This window comes from Pseudoliparis swirei, chromosome 24, assembly GCF_029220125.1.
Source record: "Pseudoliparis swirei isolate HS2019 ecotype Mariana Trench chromosome 24, NWPU_hadal_v1, whole genome shotgun sequence".
Taxonomy (NCBI): Eukaryota; Metazoa; Chordata; class Actinopteri; order Perciformes; family Liparidae; genus Pseudoliparis; species Pseudoliparis swirei.
The window spans coordinates 23783447-23801952 of NC_079411.1; the positions used below are offsets into that span (position 1 = coordinate 23783447).

General features: G+C 42.2%; 1 protein-coding gene across 1 annotated transcript in view; it reads right to left on the reverse strand.

The window, feature by feature from the left end:
* pnpla6 (patatin-like phospholipase domain containing 6) overlaps positions 1 to 13735 on the reverse strand; it is a 28604-nt gene extending 14869 nt beyond the window's left edge. The window contains 28 exon segments of the mRNA XM_056408724.1: positions 28 to 97; positions 513 to 629; positions 845 to 1001; positions 1271 to 1389; positions 1623 to 1805; positions 1914 to 2082; positions 2261 to 2324; positions 2512 to 2661; positions 2789 to 2864; positions 2941 to 3054; positions 3731 to 3854; positions 3991 to 4122; positions 4614 to 4819; positions 5378 to 5455; positions 6037 to 6216; positions 6951 to 7051; positions 8299 to 8373; positions 8613 to 8748; positions 8971 to 9051; positions 9224 to 9352; positions 9670 to 9750; positions 10041 to 10200; positions 10505 to 10645; positions 10762 to 10853; positions 10994 to 11076; positions 11198 to 11285; positions 11532 to 11585; positions 13045 to 13735. Coding sequence (XP_056264699.1) covers positions 28 to 97; positions 513 to 629; positions 845 to 1001; positions 1271 to 1389; positions 1623 to 1805; positions 1914 to 2082; positions 2261 to 2324; positions 2512 to 2661; positions 2789 to 2864; positions 2941 to 3054; positions 3731 to 3854; positions 3991 to 4122; positions 4614 to 4819; positions 5378 to 5455; positions 6037 to 6216; positions 6951 to 7051; positions 8299 to 8373; positions 8613 to 8748; positions 8971 to 9051; positions 9224 to 9352; positions 9670 to 9750; positions 10041 to 10200; positions 10505 to 10645; positions 10762 to 10853; positions 10994 to 11076; positions 11198 to 11285; positions 11532 to 11585; positions 13045 to 13095 — 3211 coding nt within the window. The 5' untranslated portion in view covers positions 13096 to 13735.
* Between the last annotated feature and the right edge of the window lie 4771 nt (positions 13736 to 18506).

Here is an 18506-nt window from a genome sequence, read left to right on the forward strand (position 1 = left end):
CCTGCAGTCAGCTCTGCTGTCACTTACCATCCTGGTGAACACGCATGGCTGAGGCCGTGATGTCAGTGGTGACGTTGAAGTATGGCAGCCACAGGTCCTGTTGTGCACAGAGGGTATCCAAGTGTCATAAACTATATATATATACATACATACATATATAAATATATACATACGAATATATACATACATATATATATATTCATATATGAATATATATATGAATATTATATCCAGACTACTCGAAACAGGTGGTGGAGAGGAGGACACTGAAGAAATTATTGTCCATATTGGATAACCCGGACCACCCTCTCCATCACCTACTGCAGGACGGACAAGGCCAGGTTCAGGAGAACATTCCTGCCAACTGCTATTAGTCTGTACAATAAATCACCTCTGGCCAGATGCTCCTTAAATTGAACATCAATAAACCTTGCACCGCTTTCACACTTTATTTTTATTAACTGCCACGGGACATAACTCCTCTTGAAATGTTTTGTCCTGCAATCCCTCACCTCGATTTGCTTGTCCTGGAACACTTTGTAGATGCTGGTGTTGAAGGCAGAACCAGAAAACATGGAGGTGATGGGATAGGTCAGGTCCAGGACCGTTTTGAATACGGAGTTCATCGACTGTTCAACAACAAAATACAGAGAAATCAGACACAAGTCTATCACTAACCACTGTTAATAACTAGAAGGTGTTTGCCTCTCATCAGTTACTTGGCATTCCCCTTTAAACAGATGGAAAGACATTGAATTGAAGAATAATTAAACAACTGGGTAAATTAAACCTTTTGCATTTTAAGAGATACCATGGCAATAATGCATATAGATGTGTGCTGTACCTTGGACCACTCTCTGGCTCTCTGTTTGGTTCTCACGGCACTCCTCTCCTCAGCGTACAGCGCTCCAATGAATGAGCCGATAGACGTCCCACCTACTATGTCAATAGGAATCCCCGATTCCTCCATAGCTTTGATCACACCCACATGAGAGCAGCCTCTGCATGAGGAAAAAAAGGAAGTTCAACAAAAGTCAGGCACACTAAATGACTTCAAATGATATAAACTGCACATTGTAGCGAGTAGTGAAAAATGACTGGAGATGCTCCTTTGGTATAAAAGAGCACATTTTCATCATCCAAATCTAGTTTGATTGCACAAGTGTGTTCCATAATATTAATGTCAAGTATGTGGACAACACCAAGACATGTGAGGCCCAAGCTACTCTCCACATGTTTGTACAGATAGTTGTGGCTCAACCCTGCTCACCTGGCTCCGCCTCCTCCCAACACCAAGGCGATGCTGTTTCCGGTCAGGACTCGGGCCAGCCGAGAGAAATCACTGTGCCTGTCTGCTGTTTTCTCAAACACCTTCTCATATACGTCCCTCTGCACAAACAAAAGGAAATACGAATGAAAATACAGTAAAAGCAGAAACTTTTCTATGCACTTTTTTTTTTTTTTTTAAAGGGACGTTGATTTACGAGAGCATTAATTCACGATTGCACACTTAAGTTTACAGCTATAAAGGAATGGCTAATCAATTTCCCTCACCACTGGGTCCATCTTCTAGTTAGCATCGCATAACACAAGTATAATTTCATGAAAAATATGCTTCGTACTAGTTTACTAGGGCTGCGTCTTGAGAAGACCCTGCGGGGACACTTGAGGTGCAGATGACCGGAGCACCAGCTTCGCATGTTGAGCCACTCGACCGTCCTGGAGGGGCCCGGCCCGTCCTCTTTGTGCAGAAGGACCAGCTGCTTCAGCGCCCGAACCGCTGTGTTCTCCAGCATTTGCTCCAACTTAAGGGGAATTGAATAAGATGGTGACAAGAGTAAGAAAAGAGCCAAGAGGGAATGCATGCACTTTGAACAGTTTGTTACTTTTACTTTTATTAGACACACACATACCTCTCCCAGGGCAGGCTCCTGGTCGCCCAGGCCGACGATGAGGATGCAGTCAGCCTGGCGGATGCAGCGCTGAGTCCAGGGTGTCATGGTGTTGTCAGTCTGGTACAAGACAATTCGATTGATGTCCTCTTTCTGGGCCAGCCAGCCGGAGAGACGGTACTCATACACACTGATGAATACAGGAGAAGCACAGGGATGAGGTTATGGAATGGGTTTTAATTCCCCCCAAAAAGCAGATACCGAACAGGAAGCCTTATGGGAGAGAAAGAATTAGGACCGGTTGAAGCTGGAAAAGCTTGTGTGTTGATGCCAAATGAGACTCAGAACTGAGTTGTTGTTAGACTGACCTGTCCAAAGCAGAGGCGCCCAGTCGCTCTCTGATTATTTCGCTGGTCAATAGCAGAGTGGGGCCTGCAAGTTACAGACACAGGCAGACTACTGAGGCATTGCAACATGTATGAAGACATTAACCTGTAAAGAATGTACAACTTCCATGTGGATTCCAATCTGTACTGTAATGTAAACGGGAACTAAAATGAAATCCCAGATTCAAACAAACGGGGCTGTAGTGGACAAATGAAAAACTCTGCGGGTTTACCAATGGCATTGAGGGCATGGCTGAGCTCCAGGTTGAATGCGTTGATCGGCACCTCATCGCATATGGGCAGGACAGCCACAGTGGAGAGGTTGCTGGCAGGGTTGGTGACGTCAGCACTGGCAGTCATATTGGGCAGACCCAGGGCCGACCCTGGAAAACAGGACCAGTGTTTAGATGGTGGTATACTGTCCGTCAAATGGATCAGGTTGGACTCACAAAGACAGGAGGGAGGGAGCATATTTTAGAGGACATAAAATGCACCTTATCATCCTCTTACCTGAAAAGGGCCCTCGGCCGTGCTGCAGATTCCCCAGAATCTTCTGGCCTAACAGGTGGATCAACCTCGTCACCACCTGAGCAGACTTCAGGCATCAGTACCGTTTCAGCCGCACGCACAACCACAACCGGATCAAAGAGGAAGACACTGACCTGGGGATATCGTCTTTTGATGTTGTTGAGCGTTCCCTCTGGCAGTTTGACCAGCTCCGTGTCCCTCACAGCGTGGACGGTGGTGGCTCTTGGTTGTCTGGTCAAGGCCTCCACCTAAAGTATGACATATCATTATAGAAAGAAAGTAATACGTAGATCTGTAACACAAGCTTAATTCATAACAAATTATAAATCAACGAGCTTTTTTACACTTATTTTATTCTGTTTAAACCTAGTATTTCTAAATAGTTGCAGATAATGGTCAGGCTACACTAGAATGAGATTCCAGAGATGGTAGGATTGTTTCCAACTTGTGTGAGCTCAACATTTCCATAACTCAAGAGCATTGGTAAATTCACGGGTCAACATTATTTGTAAAAAGGTAGAAGCAATAATTTCTAAAACTCACAAAATAAAATATGACGACAGACATTGAAAGCTTCATTTTGAAACCTCAATAGCAGCTTAGGATTTCAAAAAAGACATTTGTAACAGCCTTTATAATAATATTAATAATAATAAATAATTGTTCGACATTTCAAATAACATGATTGTGTGTCATTTTAGTCAAAATAGTGGGAAAATATACAGTACATCTCAACTACTAATCTACTATATCAGACACATCTTATTAAAATTGTCCTGATGTGGTCAAAACTACTCATATTGCATGACAAGCAATTAAAAAATAAAACATTCCACTAATAGCCTTTTCGTTTTCAGCTTCATATTTCAATTTGATAGCTGAGGTTACTTTTACGGGCAGACTGAGTGGAAGACGTGTTCTCACCACTCCAATGAGGTCTCCTCTGCCGTATTCCCCGACTAGTTCTTTCTTGCCATTTGCCTTGCGGATGACTGAACGTAGACGACCATTCAGAACAATGTAAGTGCAGTCCGACTGGTCGTCCTGTCTGTGGACGTGAGATTACAGTAGCCGTGATGAATAAAGAGTACATTAATAGATTGAACAAATAAACACAGATGTGATACGAATTTTTAAAAAAAATGGTAATTGACCAAGTATAGGGAGCTAAAGATTAGTTTTACCGGTAGAGGGCTTTGCCGGCCTCCACGGCCATCCAGTCAATAGCGAAGTCCATCTGCCTGACGAAAGGCGACATGCGGATGGCCACCGTGTGAGCCGCACTCAGCACCACGCTGGGCTGCTCCCTCATGATCCTGCAGGGGGCAGCATAGAGCACAGGCATGAGCACGTCTATATTTGGTTTGTAAGCAGAGGATTTATAGCAACATTAGAATGGTTCAAGCTGCTTTGAAGTAGGCCTCAGTGCCTTGAATGTTAAAGGGGAGCGATTCAATTGTTTGCGATGCATTCACTTTCCTGTTGTCTGATGTATGGTTTTATCATTTGGTTTAAATGTTCCGTTTTGTATTTTTGTATTTATGTGAAACAGAGTCCACCTTGGGACTGGACATATTTAGAATTTTTTTGTGGATGAATAATCAAATCAGTCTGTATAGAAAGCTTCCGTTAAATTTAAAGGACTTTGTCTAAATGTCTAATTGCATTGTAGGACACAATGGGGCATTGTTGCTTCATTAATAAGATGGCACATATAATATTAGACTCAGTTGTATTCCTGCTAAAAGTGGACTGTAACATTTTTTTATTCATTCTCGTTTGTCTACATCCAAGGCGATGAACTCACTCGTAGAAATCAGACTTTGAGATCTTGAGGTAAGTACAGTCGCGGATGGCCTTGATGGTGAAGATGAGGGGCTCTCCAGTGAGCACAGCGAGCTGGCCCACCATCTCCCCCGGGTGAGTCACAAACAAGCAGACGGCTTCCTGCTTGTCAATCATCCGCTGGTAGACATGAAGACACCCAGACAGGACAAAGTGCAGACTCATGTCCTAAAAGAGTGAAAAAATGAGAAAGAGAAAAAACAGATAGAGGGGCGGAGAAAAATAACGTTGCTGTATTATCTGACATTCGTTAGTATATTTACTTAAAATACTTGCTGCTACTACAACTACTATAAAAGGCAAAGTGCAATAACTATACATTGAGTCAAAATGAAGTAAGACTTGAATCAGACTGTTTAGTCGAACAATATGTATATTAAAGAAAATATATGCAAATAAAGTCACAAAATATGAACACAGCTATAAAAATAGAGTGATACATTTAATGCCAATGCACCATCAACTTAAAATTGTCAAATAAAAGTTCCTTTTCTTTAGTTTTTTTTAAGGTAGTATTAAGCATGGCAATTACTTTTTTTGTGGTGTAAAACTAATCAGACAAATTACATTCAAGCCTTTCTATCTGTTTGACAGTTTCAAATTAAACCTGAAAACTTTAAACTCTCTTTTACACTTGACCCCTTTTTGTAGTAGCTACACCTTCGTAGGGCAGTGTGCAGCTAAGGGTAAACGGATCATTTTCAGAATTCATTGTGTCGTAAGTACCTGGTCTCCCTGTCTGGCTAAGACAGCTCCTGCTTTTGCATTGTGCAGAGTCACTCTCCCATTCAACAAGGATGCGTCCTGGATTTAAGAAGAAAGACAAAAGTAAAGAAAACCAGCAGAAACAAAAGTAGTGAGTGAAAGTGGAGGAACAGCTCATGTCTCAGCCAGTGTCTGCACCCAGTTCCTCTAGAGTGGCCCTGCTAACTGACCCCCTTTCCACATCATAATCTGTCACCAGATGCTTCTGGGTGATTTGAGACAATGTGTTCACTCATGCGGGGAATAAAGAATAGTGTAACGAGCCTACTATTATTTCTATATCCCTGAGAATTCGGTCGATAGTGATTGTGAGAGCGCTGCACTAACTGCATGATAAGATCCAGCTTTACTTGCTGTAGTTTTACTGCTTCAGCTGAAGAATGCTTTAAAAAAAACTACTGTGATGGGATGGAAACCCCACTTGACATATTTTAGATACATCAAGTATGGTACTTTATGCCTTAAAAATTGTCGATAATTTGATGGAATGTTAACAGTTCTGATTGTGTAAAATATCACATGAGAAATATTTGCCCTTTCTTTTCATAGTGTATGTGGCCTGTGATACCACTACATCAGAGCACATACACACTATCGGTAATCAAAGGAATTAAACAAACCTCAATCTTCATGAGTTTGAGGATCTCTTTCTTAGCTTCCTCAAACAAAGCAGCGTTGGATCGATTGGATACAGGTGTAAAAATATTGTCCACTCCCGACTCTTCTTCTGGGTACAGATAGATCCCCGAGGGAACCTCGTCTACGGTCACCTTCCTCTCCCGCTGGTCCTGGGATACAGACTGGACTCGTACAAGCACAAGGATATATGTTTGAGTATCAATCGAAATGGTAGAACATAGGAAATCTGCCCCTAAAAAACTATTAATTAACCATGAACTATTGTGATGAGATAATTAGCTAAGACTTTATATTAGTGTCGGATAATATCGTCTTTTGGATTCATTTACATGTTCAAAACTTATATAATCAGGGTTCATACACATTTTGACCAATGGATTTCCATGACCAAACATTTTGTGAAATCTCAGGTGTATAGATGAAAATGTGAGAAAATGTACTATTTAAAATATCAATGGAATTCCAAAGCATACAGTATAAACCGCGTAAATGAACTTATGAATATAACACATTTCCATGACTTTTGGGATTTTTTCCCAGGACTTTTCCAGGTTTTCCATGACTGTACGAACCCTGATAATGTTATGGAACAATACAAACGTTGGAATACAAAACAGCTGAGAGTATATCTTGAACAAAAAAATTAAAAATAAAAACAACGTGTTCTCTCTCAAGAAAGAAAACATTTTAGCAACCTCAGAAAGACTAGTTAAATATTTCCAGCACTTAAAAATGTACTGGACTACTTTGTTGTTATTCATGCCCTGTAGCAGACTTGTTGTCTTTGTTCTGAAAGACCACCGTAGCTTCTGGTGCGATCACCCAATTTTATGTCAGGAGATCACTCAAGTCAACCGTATCTCATTTGTGTCTCCAGTGTCCGCCGCGTACTGACCCGAGTAAACGTAGGAGGAGTGTTACCATCCTCTGCCGAGACAGATATCCGCCCCCTTTCGTATGCCATGTCAAAGTCCGATTGCAGATTTTTCTGCATACCTGCACAGACAAAAATAGATAGTCAGTCGTTAATCAGCATTCTACTTTTCCATTCACAGATTTCTATCGAAGCATAGTAGTTACAACGCATGCTATATAGCCAAAATGTCCCAGGTTAACCCTCTCTCTCTTTCCCCACCATTTTCTGCACTGTCCTCGGCAAATACGCATCACTCTTTAATTATCCCATCTCTCTATGGGTAGTGCGGCTCAACGTTTTAAAAACATGCAACAAAGTTGACTTTTCTGTTATTAATTTGGTATCAGACAGTTTGAATGGCCTTTTGGATGCAGAGGGGCAACACATTTGTTCAAAACAAATTAATCTCAAATTCTGCATCTTTAGCATGATGGACCTTTCTACCTACAGTATATTGTCATTAGAGAGACTGCAGTTTGACCTCAGTATGACTTCACTATCATGTTTCAAAATCTGTCTCTTCATGCCATAAATGTCTCTGTGTTCATGTAACACAATCTGTTCTATTCTTTTTATTAACTTTATTTATCTATATTGAAAACATTTTAAATGTTATTGTCATTTATTTACTATCACGTTTACTGTACTTAAGTGGTATAATTGAATTCCATTTGATTTATCTAGTTTTTAATTTCACCCTGTTCTATGACTATTAAAGTTATCATAGCTTTAAATTATATTTCATGACATTGTTATAATTTTATTAGTCAAAAATTGTAAAATTGCTTTTGTCTTTTTCAAAAGGGTCCAGACTTGTTTTGTCTCATTTCCAGCTTGTCAGTCATCTGTGAAGCACTTTGAAGTGCACTAACATGTATGAAAGATGCTATACAAATAAAGTTTGACTGATCGATTGAAGGAAAATTTGGGTTCAATTTAAAGAAGAATCTCTCTTTTTAAGCAGCTACAGCGAGGTTACACAGCCTTTGTTAATAAAAAAGCTAACTACAAGGGTTCATTAATTGAATAAAAGGGTTTCAATACAATTGGTTTGAAGATGTTCAAAGACCAGGAAAACATAGTGTATCGTAGAGAAGTAAAACATTGGAAGAGCTGGGATTGGGCGGATTTTAGAACACTTGTGCTGAACCCTTTTGTGATGCCGTGGTCGTCCAATTCAACCAACCCTTATTCCACTCTAACCCTTTTCCTTGGTCATACTTTATCAGAATAGCACATGGTACAGTAAAAACATATCCCGTTTATTGGTTAAACTAAAGAACATTTTGAAAACATTATCTCTCTGAATGGGAGAGACGTCCCTCACCAGCAATGTCCACAGGCATCGAGATGGTCCTGCAAAGAGTTGGTACTGTTGATCCATCCTTCCCTTGTTCCGCTCCTGTACATACACAGGAAACCACAAATTCATATTTATAATAAGAAGCCAAGGACAAAAGTAACACAAGAGGAAAATGGAGAATCGAGATATTTATACATTCAAGCTGGAATGGAATGCAATAAATTTATAATTAAGATTGATCGTCTCAACCTCACCGAGTAACTTTAGCGATATTTCACAGTTAGACATTTACAACTTTTATCATCCCATTAAAGTCTTTCTACTTTTATTCTACCCACCTGCAGCTTCTCCCTTCACGGCAGCTTCCCGATGCTCCTCAGTGACGGTCAGGCTGCTGAAGCGCTTACCATGCCGGATGGGACTGGTGCGAACTGGGTGGGGAGACGGAGGTGGCAGGCGCGAGGGCTGCATTTCCTGGAGGACAAGTGCAAACAAATATGATATGATGTGTGTGTGTATGTATGTCAGAGGGGGAGAGTGGAGACAGACACACAACATTCAGCAACTCAAATCGTAATAGAAACAGCATGTGTAATGAGCTAATGATGCAGAATTCCTGATAAATACCAAACCACATCACCAACAGATGTTTGCATGCATGGCTGTCTGGTGTGTGTGTGTGTGTGTGTGACTCACATGGCTAAAGAGCTCATTGGTGAGCCCCAGATAGTTGTGCAGGGCTAGGACTGTCACTCTTTGGAGGCGAACCATGATAATCTAAACAGAGAAGACAACAGGAAGCGAATAATTTCACATTATTGCAAACTGACCATCAAAAGAAGCGCTTCAGCTTTACGAGTGCATATATTTTTGACCAACAGTAGAGGGAAACGAAAGAGGAGGGAGAGAAACGCAAAAATAATAACGAAGGGGATTAGACATAACTCACTTGTACTACCCGCACCAGGGTCTCGGGGTACTTCTCAAATATAGCGAGGAAGGCCTCTACAGGTAAACGGAGGACAGTGGAAACCTCTGCAGCCCGTGCCGACACAGTTCTGTAAGGCTTCTGGTGGCCCTGGAGACAAATATCCAAAAGAATGCTTCAGAAAATGTTCACATTGCAAGACGCTCTGATACGAGAGGTTGCTTCTTCTCGTCGGTTCCCGTAGTCATGTTGTTTTTAGTCCATTTAAACCCTTCATTTACGATGGGCAGCCTTTGACTCCATCCAATTTAATACAGCTGGTTAATGTGGAAGATGTGAGGAGGGAGGACGTGGGTGGGGTCACACACACTGATAGCCAGGACTGTGTGTTATGAAGAAGCCTGTGTGACGCAACACACTCGTCAGTGGGGGTTTTGTGTGTGATGCAAGAAATGGGCGTGACCCACCGTGATGACATCCAGGATGCTGAGGAGGCTGTGGACACTGTCTCCGGGGTAAACCTCCTTCACCACACTTTCTTTGCCATCCTGGGAGATGGGAGGAAGACATACCAGGCAATCGAGTTTTGACATTTTGTTTTGTTTTAAAGAGAGCATTGTTTGCTAACAACCATAACCCCTGAGTTCCCTAATGAGATTATCTGAGACAAATGTTAATATATGTTAATGCCATGTTCACTCCCATGGTTAGGCCCTTAGATCTGCCTCCATGTACATTACGTTTTTGCACATTAGAAAATGTAATCTCCAAACACAAAAACTTCGATGACACAAATTAAAATTCACATGTAGTCATATACACACAAAAGCTTGCGTACCCCACCAGTAAGGCACAATTCTAGTTTTCCATCCTGAACCACGTAGATGCTGCTGTCAGGTTGGCCCGGCCTGAAGACGTACTCCCCTTGTAGGAACTGCACAAACACCATGTGTTTACACAGCTCCAGGAAGAGGGGCTTCTCAAAGTGACCTAGCACACTGCCGTAAAGAACAACAGAGAGGTTAGGAGGCGTGTGCACACACACACAAACAGGTGTGTACAGGTGTGAACACTCATCTGTAATCTGTATATATATTTTAAAAAGCAGGGCTTGTTTAAAATTACTGTTAGGCTGCAAGGAATGCTATTAACTGAGCTTTATGAGCACAGTTTGCACAACAGGACCCAACATCTCAAAGGCATCAGGCTCACGTCTCATCGGAGTCGGTTATCAATCATTCAATCAACGTCAGAAAATTGCGGCACATAATAACACAGATATGACAACGAAGACAAACCTACCGGACGTTTTTGAGCATGTAGAGCACCTCAGAGGGGAGGTGGGAGTTGGCCACATCAAACTCGGTGAGGTCAGCCTCCAGCACTGAGGGAGGGGGCTCCTTGGCCTGCAGGATGGGCACCTCCTTCTTAAAGCGCAGGATCCTTGACAGCAGAAAGGCAGTGGGAATAGACGGGTGAGTGTGTGAACCACTCGCAGAGAACTGGCCATGACAGGAGTAGAAGCTGCATTGTTGGTGAGCAGGAGCTTCCTGATGTACTTTTTGGCAATGTTCAGCATCTTCTGTTTCTTCTTCAGGCGCTGCCGAGAGGACGAGGATGTACCCACCAGGGAAGAGGTAGACTGCGAGACCTGTTGAAAAACACATTGGTTTCAAAAAGGTATTCCTGAGACAGCAGTAGACTAAACAACTAGAGCAATGGCATGCGACTCACGGGAGGTCAAAGCCAGCCCATGATAACGGCAACATATTTGTTCTGCCACACACTCACTTTGCGCATGATCTTTCGCCCATAGAACATGACTTTGTCCCTCTTGCGAAAGCGGTATTTGGGTGCCTCCTTAGCTTCAATGTCTAAAATATAAGAAATAAACAAATTAGAAATAGGAACAAGTTTGCTTTTTTTTCACGACTCATCATGGCGCGCTCTCAGTTATTAACTCTCAGAGAGTTATGGTTCAAAGCAATTACTGACTTCGAAGCTGGATCCTCCGCAAGGTGAAGAAGATGAGGATGGCAATGAGGATTATGGAGATGCCCGCACCAATCACCATCCCCACCATCTGAGGAGAGCAGAAGGAAAGGAGAGAAAGGTTGGAGGTGTGTACACGGTTAAAGTCTGCATAAATAATCATCAAATCAAAATGTAAACGGAAATTATATTTAATACTTCATTTAAATCTTAACGTGTTAAAAGTATCACTTCCTCATTTAATGTGCATGCTCTCTCTCTCTCGCTCTATTATTGAGCTACATTTTTTTCTCTGGCTCTTTCCATGGTGAAACATGATACAATTTCCTGTACTCACCATGCTCGTCTGTAGCTCCTCCTCCACAAAAGTCTTGATGGTATCAAACTCGTCCTAATGTAAGAGGACAAATAACTAATTGAAATAAACAACCAAAACTTAGACAGTTAGCGTGCTAGTTGATAAGTAGCATACCCAATGGCTGCTACCACCTGCAGCACATTCAGCCTGAAACACCGTGTGGGCCTGAAGGTCTCACTTCCATTGAAGTGTAATGGAATGTGTGAATAAGGGATTTGCCCTGGAGGCAGGAATGTCTGACTGACTACCAGCGTCTGGGAAACTGAAGAAGAAGGATGTGAACATCTTATCTGTCCTTCTTCACACATGTACCCGTCCATGTGTCTTCTCCTGTGTCTTACTTCTACTTGTCACTGTTAAAACCTCACAGTTTCCTCCCTCTGCACTGACGGAGGATTCCTGACGTGAAGCCGCTGGGTTCACAGGCTCCAAACTGGAACGTGGAGGACGTTTTTCCACGAATGTATCGAAACAAAACGGTAACTGCAGGGAGCACACGGGCTGACAACATGTCATGATGAACACTGAGCTGGACTTTGGCTGAGGGGAACAGAGCATGAAGGAAACTGAGAAGATAAGAGAGAAACCTGGAATGTGTTATTTATTCACATGTGCATTGCCTCTCAAACACAGAAGAACACTCAGAGAAAGCTGATGAGCTTTACCTTTTGGCTTGATTTTAATAGTATCTCTTCAGTTAAACACCAAATTAAGCGCTTCTTTACACATCAAAGCAAGACTATCAGTACAGGAAGAGGAAACCCTGTGGCCAAGATAAGCTTGTTTGTTATACCGTGTGTGTGCGCACGTGTGTGTGGGTGGGGGTGCGTCTGGCTGTTCAGCAAATGAGACGACATGTCGGTTAACAGTGGTTATTGATTAGTGCGGGAGGAGCTAATGGTTGTTTGGCAGTAAAAGGCCGAAGCTGGACACCAGCGGGGCTGGCAGATGGGTGATGTGCACACAGAAATATGCTTTAGCTGGAGGCTTCAAGAAGGCGCATTGGAGAATTTGGAAATAAAAGTGCTGTAAGTGTTCACGTGGGAGCAAATTTACAATCTAGCTCCAATAAATTGATGGGTGCAATAAACTGAAAGTCTGTTACTAGTAAGCTAACTGTCAGCAATACGGAAATGTTGCCAAAAAACGTTCATTTCTAAAAGTAAGCTGAACAGCCAAATGATTTGGGGGATGGCCACTTCAATGTGTGAATGAACCTGCAATTGAGGCCGTTCGAACTCTCAAGTTCGGCTCGGAGAGAAGTTCTGAGTTTACCAGCCACATTCACCTGGCTGAATCTTTGGAAACGGTCCTGTTGAAATGACACCAGTGAGGCGCTTTGCTGTGGCGAGCAGCGTAAATACCCCTCAACATCTACCCTTGTTCATTAGTTAATATAAGATGTGTCTGCAGTGTTGTGTGCTTGTGGGCTGCTATGCCTCATTTTCATGGGTTTTATCATCATGAAAATAAATCCAGAGAGCAAACCGACCTCCATGGTGACGGCTTCTTGGACCTCTTGTTCCGAGGTACTCTGTCCCATTGTGACCCTGTTTCTTCATAGGGATGGTCCATCAACGGCCACTGGAAACAAAGACAGACAAGCATATAAAACAGATCTCACACACACACACATCTCTTTTATGAAATATATGTTGACATATGGCAGAGTTGGAAAAGTACACGAGAATGGTCAAAAGTCTGCTGCAAAAATGGTCGATGCCACCTTACTTGTACGAACTCGACACCCACAAACATTCGTTCACTCTTCAGGACTCGGCTTACTTTGAGTTTCATTAAGGATGCTGCCCAACGGCTATTTAAGGCCTCTCTCATTTACTGAGAACTACAAAATCACCTCAGCAGCGAAGTTTGTTCTCTTATATAATTAAATGTGGTTTTGTACGCATGCACACAAACAAACACTAAATTGTTCCAATATATTGCAAACCAGTGGGGAATGCGTTTCACAAGAAAGAGAGTACAAAGCTGATTGCACTAAGCCTTGCTACGGGGCAGATGGTTTGAAAGTCCCTGTTATTCTTAACAATGATTATCATACTTAATCTCTCCTTAAAATCACTTTAACTGAGTCCTATAATCAGAGAGGGATCAAATTATTGTATCCTACTGTGTCTGTCATATAGACACACAGCAGGGCATCTAGATAAAACTATCCAGATGGTAACCCCATCTCCTCTTTCTATCCATCCATCCACATCCCGACGGGACGATCCTCTTACTGTCCCAATTGTTCTATTGGTGATTCAGTGCAAACATTTAAGTCAGAATAATGAAACAGGCCATAGTATTTCATTGTTTTGTTTTTTGTCAACTTGTATACTCAGGGTTCTTACACATTTTGACCAATGGATTTCCAGGACTTTAAACCAAATGTCCATGACCAAACTGAAATCTCAGTATAAACGTGAAGAATTGAGAAAATTGTGCGTAGAGAGCGTACGCCGTCTTATAATTTGAGCGTCTTTCTTTAAAAAACATATTAATTATTTCAAACTCGGCGTAAATAAACACGTGATTATAACACATTTCCATGACTTTTCCAAAACTTTTATGATTTAAGTTTTTTCCATGACTTTTCCAGGCCTGGAAATGACCATTTTAAAATTCCATGACTTTTCCAGGTTTTCCATGACCGTACGAACCCTGATACTTTTATTTGTGAGTGATTGCAGTCGTGATGAAGAGTTTTTTTTTACCAGCATACAGCCTATAATGGATTTGTGAGAAAAGCTGTATAGAAGAACATTTAGGTTGTTTTTTATTACCTAGAATGACGTTTCCTTCGAGGAACAAGCTTCTGTTGTGTGAATGAAGTGTACGTTTTTTTCTGCATTTGTTTTATACACTACAAAACCAATTTCTTTTCTCCAACCACTCATCTAAACAAATGTAACATTTGATAAACCCATCTTGCTCATATAACCACGCCCAGTGTAATCAGAAGGCTCTGATCACTGAACGACTACCATCATTGAAGTAATACTGTTCACATGCATTCGAATAACTGGCTTAGTCGGTCTGAAATCGAATTATCCGTTTCATGTAAACACCTTTGTTCGACTATGTGCGGTCCGACTACGATCCGATTAACACCCCTGGATAACTCGATCCGATCCGGTTGATAATTCGACTATCGCGGCATGTAACGGTGAATTGGATTAGGAACTGGACTTTGCGTCTTTGCGCATGCTTGAGATCCTGCCGCCCTCCTCCCCCCTCCCGCCCATGTCGTGACCCGGAAGTCGAAAGAGTCGAAAGAGACGATAATGTCACTATTAACATCATGCAAGAATAGTCGAGGGATGTCGCTTCGCCTTGCTCTCTGTTCGCCATCTTTCTCGAAATGTTGATGTTGTTGTTGTTGGTTGTTGTTGGTCGTGGTGAAGAGGTCAAGCAGAAATGGCTGTATCACCACGAGTTGTAATGAAAACAGTGCCGCCTATCGTATCGGATATGACATGCTTTCAAAGGCCAATGATTCGAATTACTCACTGCCATGTATATTGGGATAACAGCAGATCCCCCAAAAGATAGCAGAGTCCGACTAAAGCAAGATTCAAATTATACCATCATGTAAACGCACTGACTGATACAATAGTTCCCAAAGTTCATCCAGGTCAACTACATACCAGTTATCTGCCCACATCTGCCAGAATGGACAGATTCAGCTGACAAAGGCCTGTGTGCTGTAGCCGGGACAACAAGCTGCATTCACCGGCTACGGACAAATAAACAGCTATGCTAGTTGAGCTCGCCGAACTCCAACGATGTCCCACTCCTACTCTGACGACTCCAGCGGAAAGTGAGGCTGGCGTGAAAACACACTCCACGTTTGCTTACAGGCATACAAAATAGGCTACAGCCCGAGCATGGAGGATTCTATAGTCGAGCAAGTGTCTCATGGCTAATGGCCGAAACATCAAGACTATTAGAGAAAACACATTACCGTAGACATAGAGTAGAGTACAAATAGGCGTCTTGTTTTGTGTACCAAGTATTCACCTAAAGGGTGTTTGTTTATGATTGTCTTTAAACAATAGGCTTAAATAGTCAAACTAAGCACCCAACATTTTTTATAACAGGCCCACAGTTGTTTTATTTGACCAAAGTCCAATGATCCATGCTATTAAACAGTAAAACGATTAATTGACTAAATGCTTCAGGTCTAATCTCACATTTGTTATGAATAATGACTGTTTTGTGCTTATATCAAATAAAAGTTGAAGAACATATCTGCCAACGATACTAACAATGTCCAAATATTATCTGGCCTACATATGAAATAACAACACAGACTGGCCTCAGCTGCATCATTCGTGATGCATTTCCTGCTTAAATCTATAACATCAGTGGCTAAGAGAAGGTGGCTGAACTGCTGCATGGATGAAATCCAATCTGCGAAAGCTTGAGGATCCAGTGTCTCGTTATATGAAGTAACCATGCGAGTCACAAACGAACCACGAAACAGGACGCTGCTGCTGCAAGGGACACGTTGTTACGAGGCCATACACTTCCACGTGAGAATGGTCAGAGTGTGAAAGACGCATATAATCTTCCAGAGCGGGAAAATCACCAGCAGCCAAATGAGAGTAGATTTTGGCTGCTGTTTTATTTTTTGGCAGGGTAGCCAGGCATAATTTGATAATTGTATTCTCAAAATCAAAAACGAATTAGCTTGTGGACTTTGGGGATGTCACCGTTGTCACTAAAGTGATATGAAACATGTCTGACTCCGTCTCTTGTGCAGCAGCCTCAACACAACTATCGTCACTCCGGATAAGAATGTTCCAACTGCCACGGCGTATTGCTACACATGACACTTTGCATCACACATTCTCTTTGACTTGACACACCATTGAGTGAGGTAATAACACTCAGAAAAGCACCACCCGATTGGAGACAGTAGCCGACCTCCAGCCTCCGAGCGGTGCCGCCCTCCTTGCATGCCTATTCCCATTGTTCTCTATGAACAATGACGCTAGTGTTGAACCCACTGTCCAGGGGGCAGACCTGGGCCGACTAATAACACATCCTTGTCTGTTTTCACCTCACACAATAAACCCTCGAGGCCATGAGATTCACAATAACAATAACTCGCCTGTAAGATGCGTTTATGCACACATTAAGAAGATGCGTGGCAAATGTCCAACACAATGTGAAGAACACGTTTACTCTCCCCCTAATGGTTGTACAGTGGAAAACAACAACCTCAGAAACCCCTTGCCTTTGGTTGAACGTGCTGTTGACACTTACGCCGACTGCTTGAAACGCGTGCTGGTCCATCTCTCACCTTTGACCCTGGAAGTCCGTTTGTTTCACTTTACCTCTGGAGTAACATGTCTTAAAAAAATAATAGGAAATAAACATAAACGTGGCTGCAAAGTACTGACCAAGGTGAACTCAGAGGTTGACGTCAGATCATATTTCCCTCCAGCCAAAATAGTTTTGCATAATTTGCACCCACAGAGGTGTTGCCTTACTTGACCTCTCGTAAATCCCCTGGTGGGATTGTTCAGTTGAGCTGTAAACACATCGTGAAGGCGGGGAACCGCGTAACATAGAAACAAAAAGCGGAGTGATCCTTTCACTACACCCCGAGCTCGTCGGAAATGGAGCGGAAGCACACATGTAGGGATTGTTTTGACGCAGTGCTGTACCAGTTAGCTAAGCTAGCTAACGGACAAGCTAGCCAACAGGCACAGCAAGTCTATAGAATAGTGTGGCTCAATGACGTCAGACATCCAGTAAGGCCTTACTGTTTATGTCAGCGCGAGGGTAAACGAGCCATTGTCACCAGGTGAGACAAAAACGCTCATAGTGGTGTTCGCGGCGTCGGAAATATCAGAATGAAACATATTTGCTCCACTTAGGACAGCGGGCACCTGGCTGAATGACGTCACCTTAACGTTTAGTCCCCGGGGCTAACGTTGTCGCTGGACAACGGGCACGTTAGCTAGCATCCGATGCTACTCATGGCAGTAAACCGTGGTCATATGGAGGTAACACAACTACCAGCCGCCGTTATTGCTGAAGCGGATATTATGTTTGCTGCGTTTTGTTGTTTTCCTTTTTGACCTCCGACTTGGCTGCCTCGTTACTGGCCCCTTTTTCCACTGATACTCTTTACCGACCATCGCAAAATGAGACGTGTCAGTAAATGACACAACCGTGAGCTGAAACCTATCAAACTGGAAGCATGTCACCTAATAACAGGTAGGGTATTAAAGAAGGCATTCACCTGAGCTGATGTTCTCCCGTCAATCGTCACCGACTGTCAAATTCCCATATAACGGAAATAATTTGATGAAGCCCCTCCTATTTTACTTACACCAGAATTCTGGCCAATCAGCAACTGAGACGCTGTCAAATGGACCAATCATAATGCAGGACTGGAAAGAGGCTAGATCCCTCCAACATATGTAAATAAATAGTTCCCGTCCAATGATTGAGGGACACAACTAGCAGATTCATGATTGGACAGCTTCGGATTGATTGACAAACTACAACGGCATGTTACATTTCGACATGGACCCAATTCAATATTAGATGTCCAATACAATGTAAATGTAGCATTATTATTTTTTACAACTGCACCATTCTTAGTGACCAGACCTGTGTTAAACTGCATACTCAAAAATTCTGCTAATTGAATCAGGAAACGTCTCACACATCAATGAGATTGTTTAATGCCCCCAAATGCAAACAGATATATTTGATCATACAGGGGTTAGAGAAACCATTTATAGTGAATGTCAAAAAGTATAGCTTTTTTTAAACAACAAGTTTAGAGTATCAAAGTAAAACTATTGCAACATTGCCCCCTTGTGGGCCCTCCCTGCAATATGACATGGTGTATTTGATCTATATTTCAAAACAACTCGGATGAACATTTGAAAACAAAATGTATCAAATAATGAAACCATGACAAGA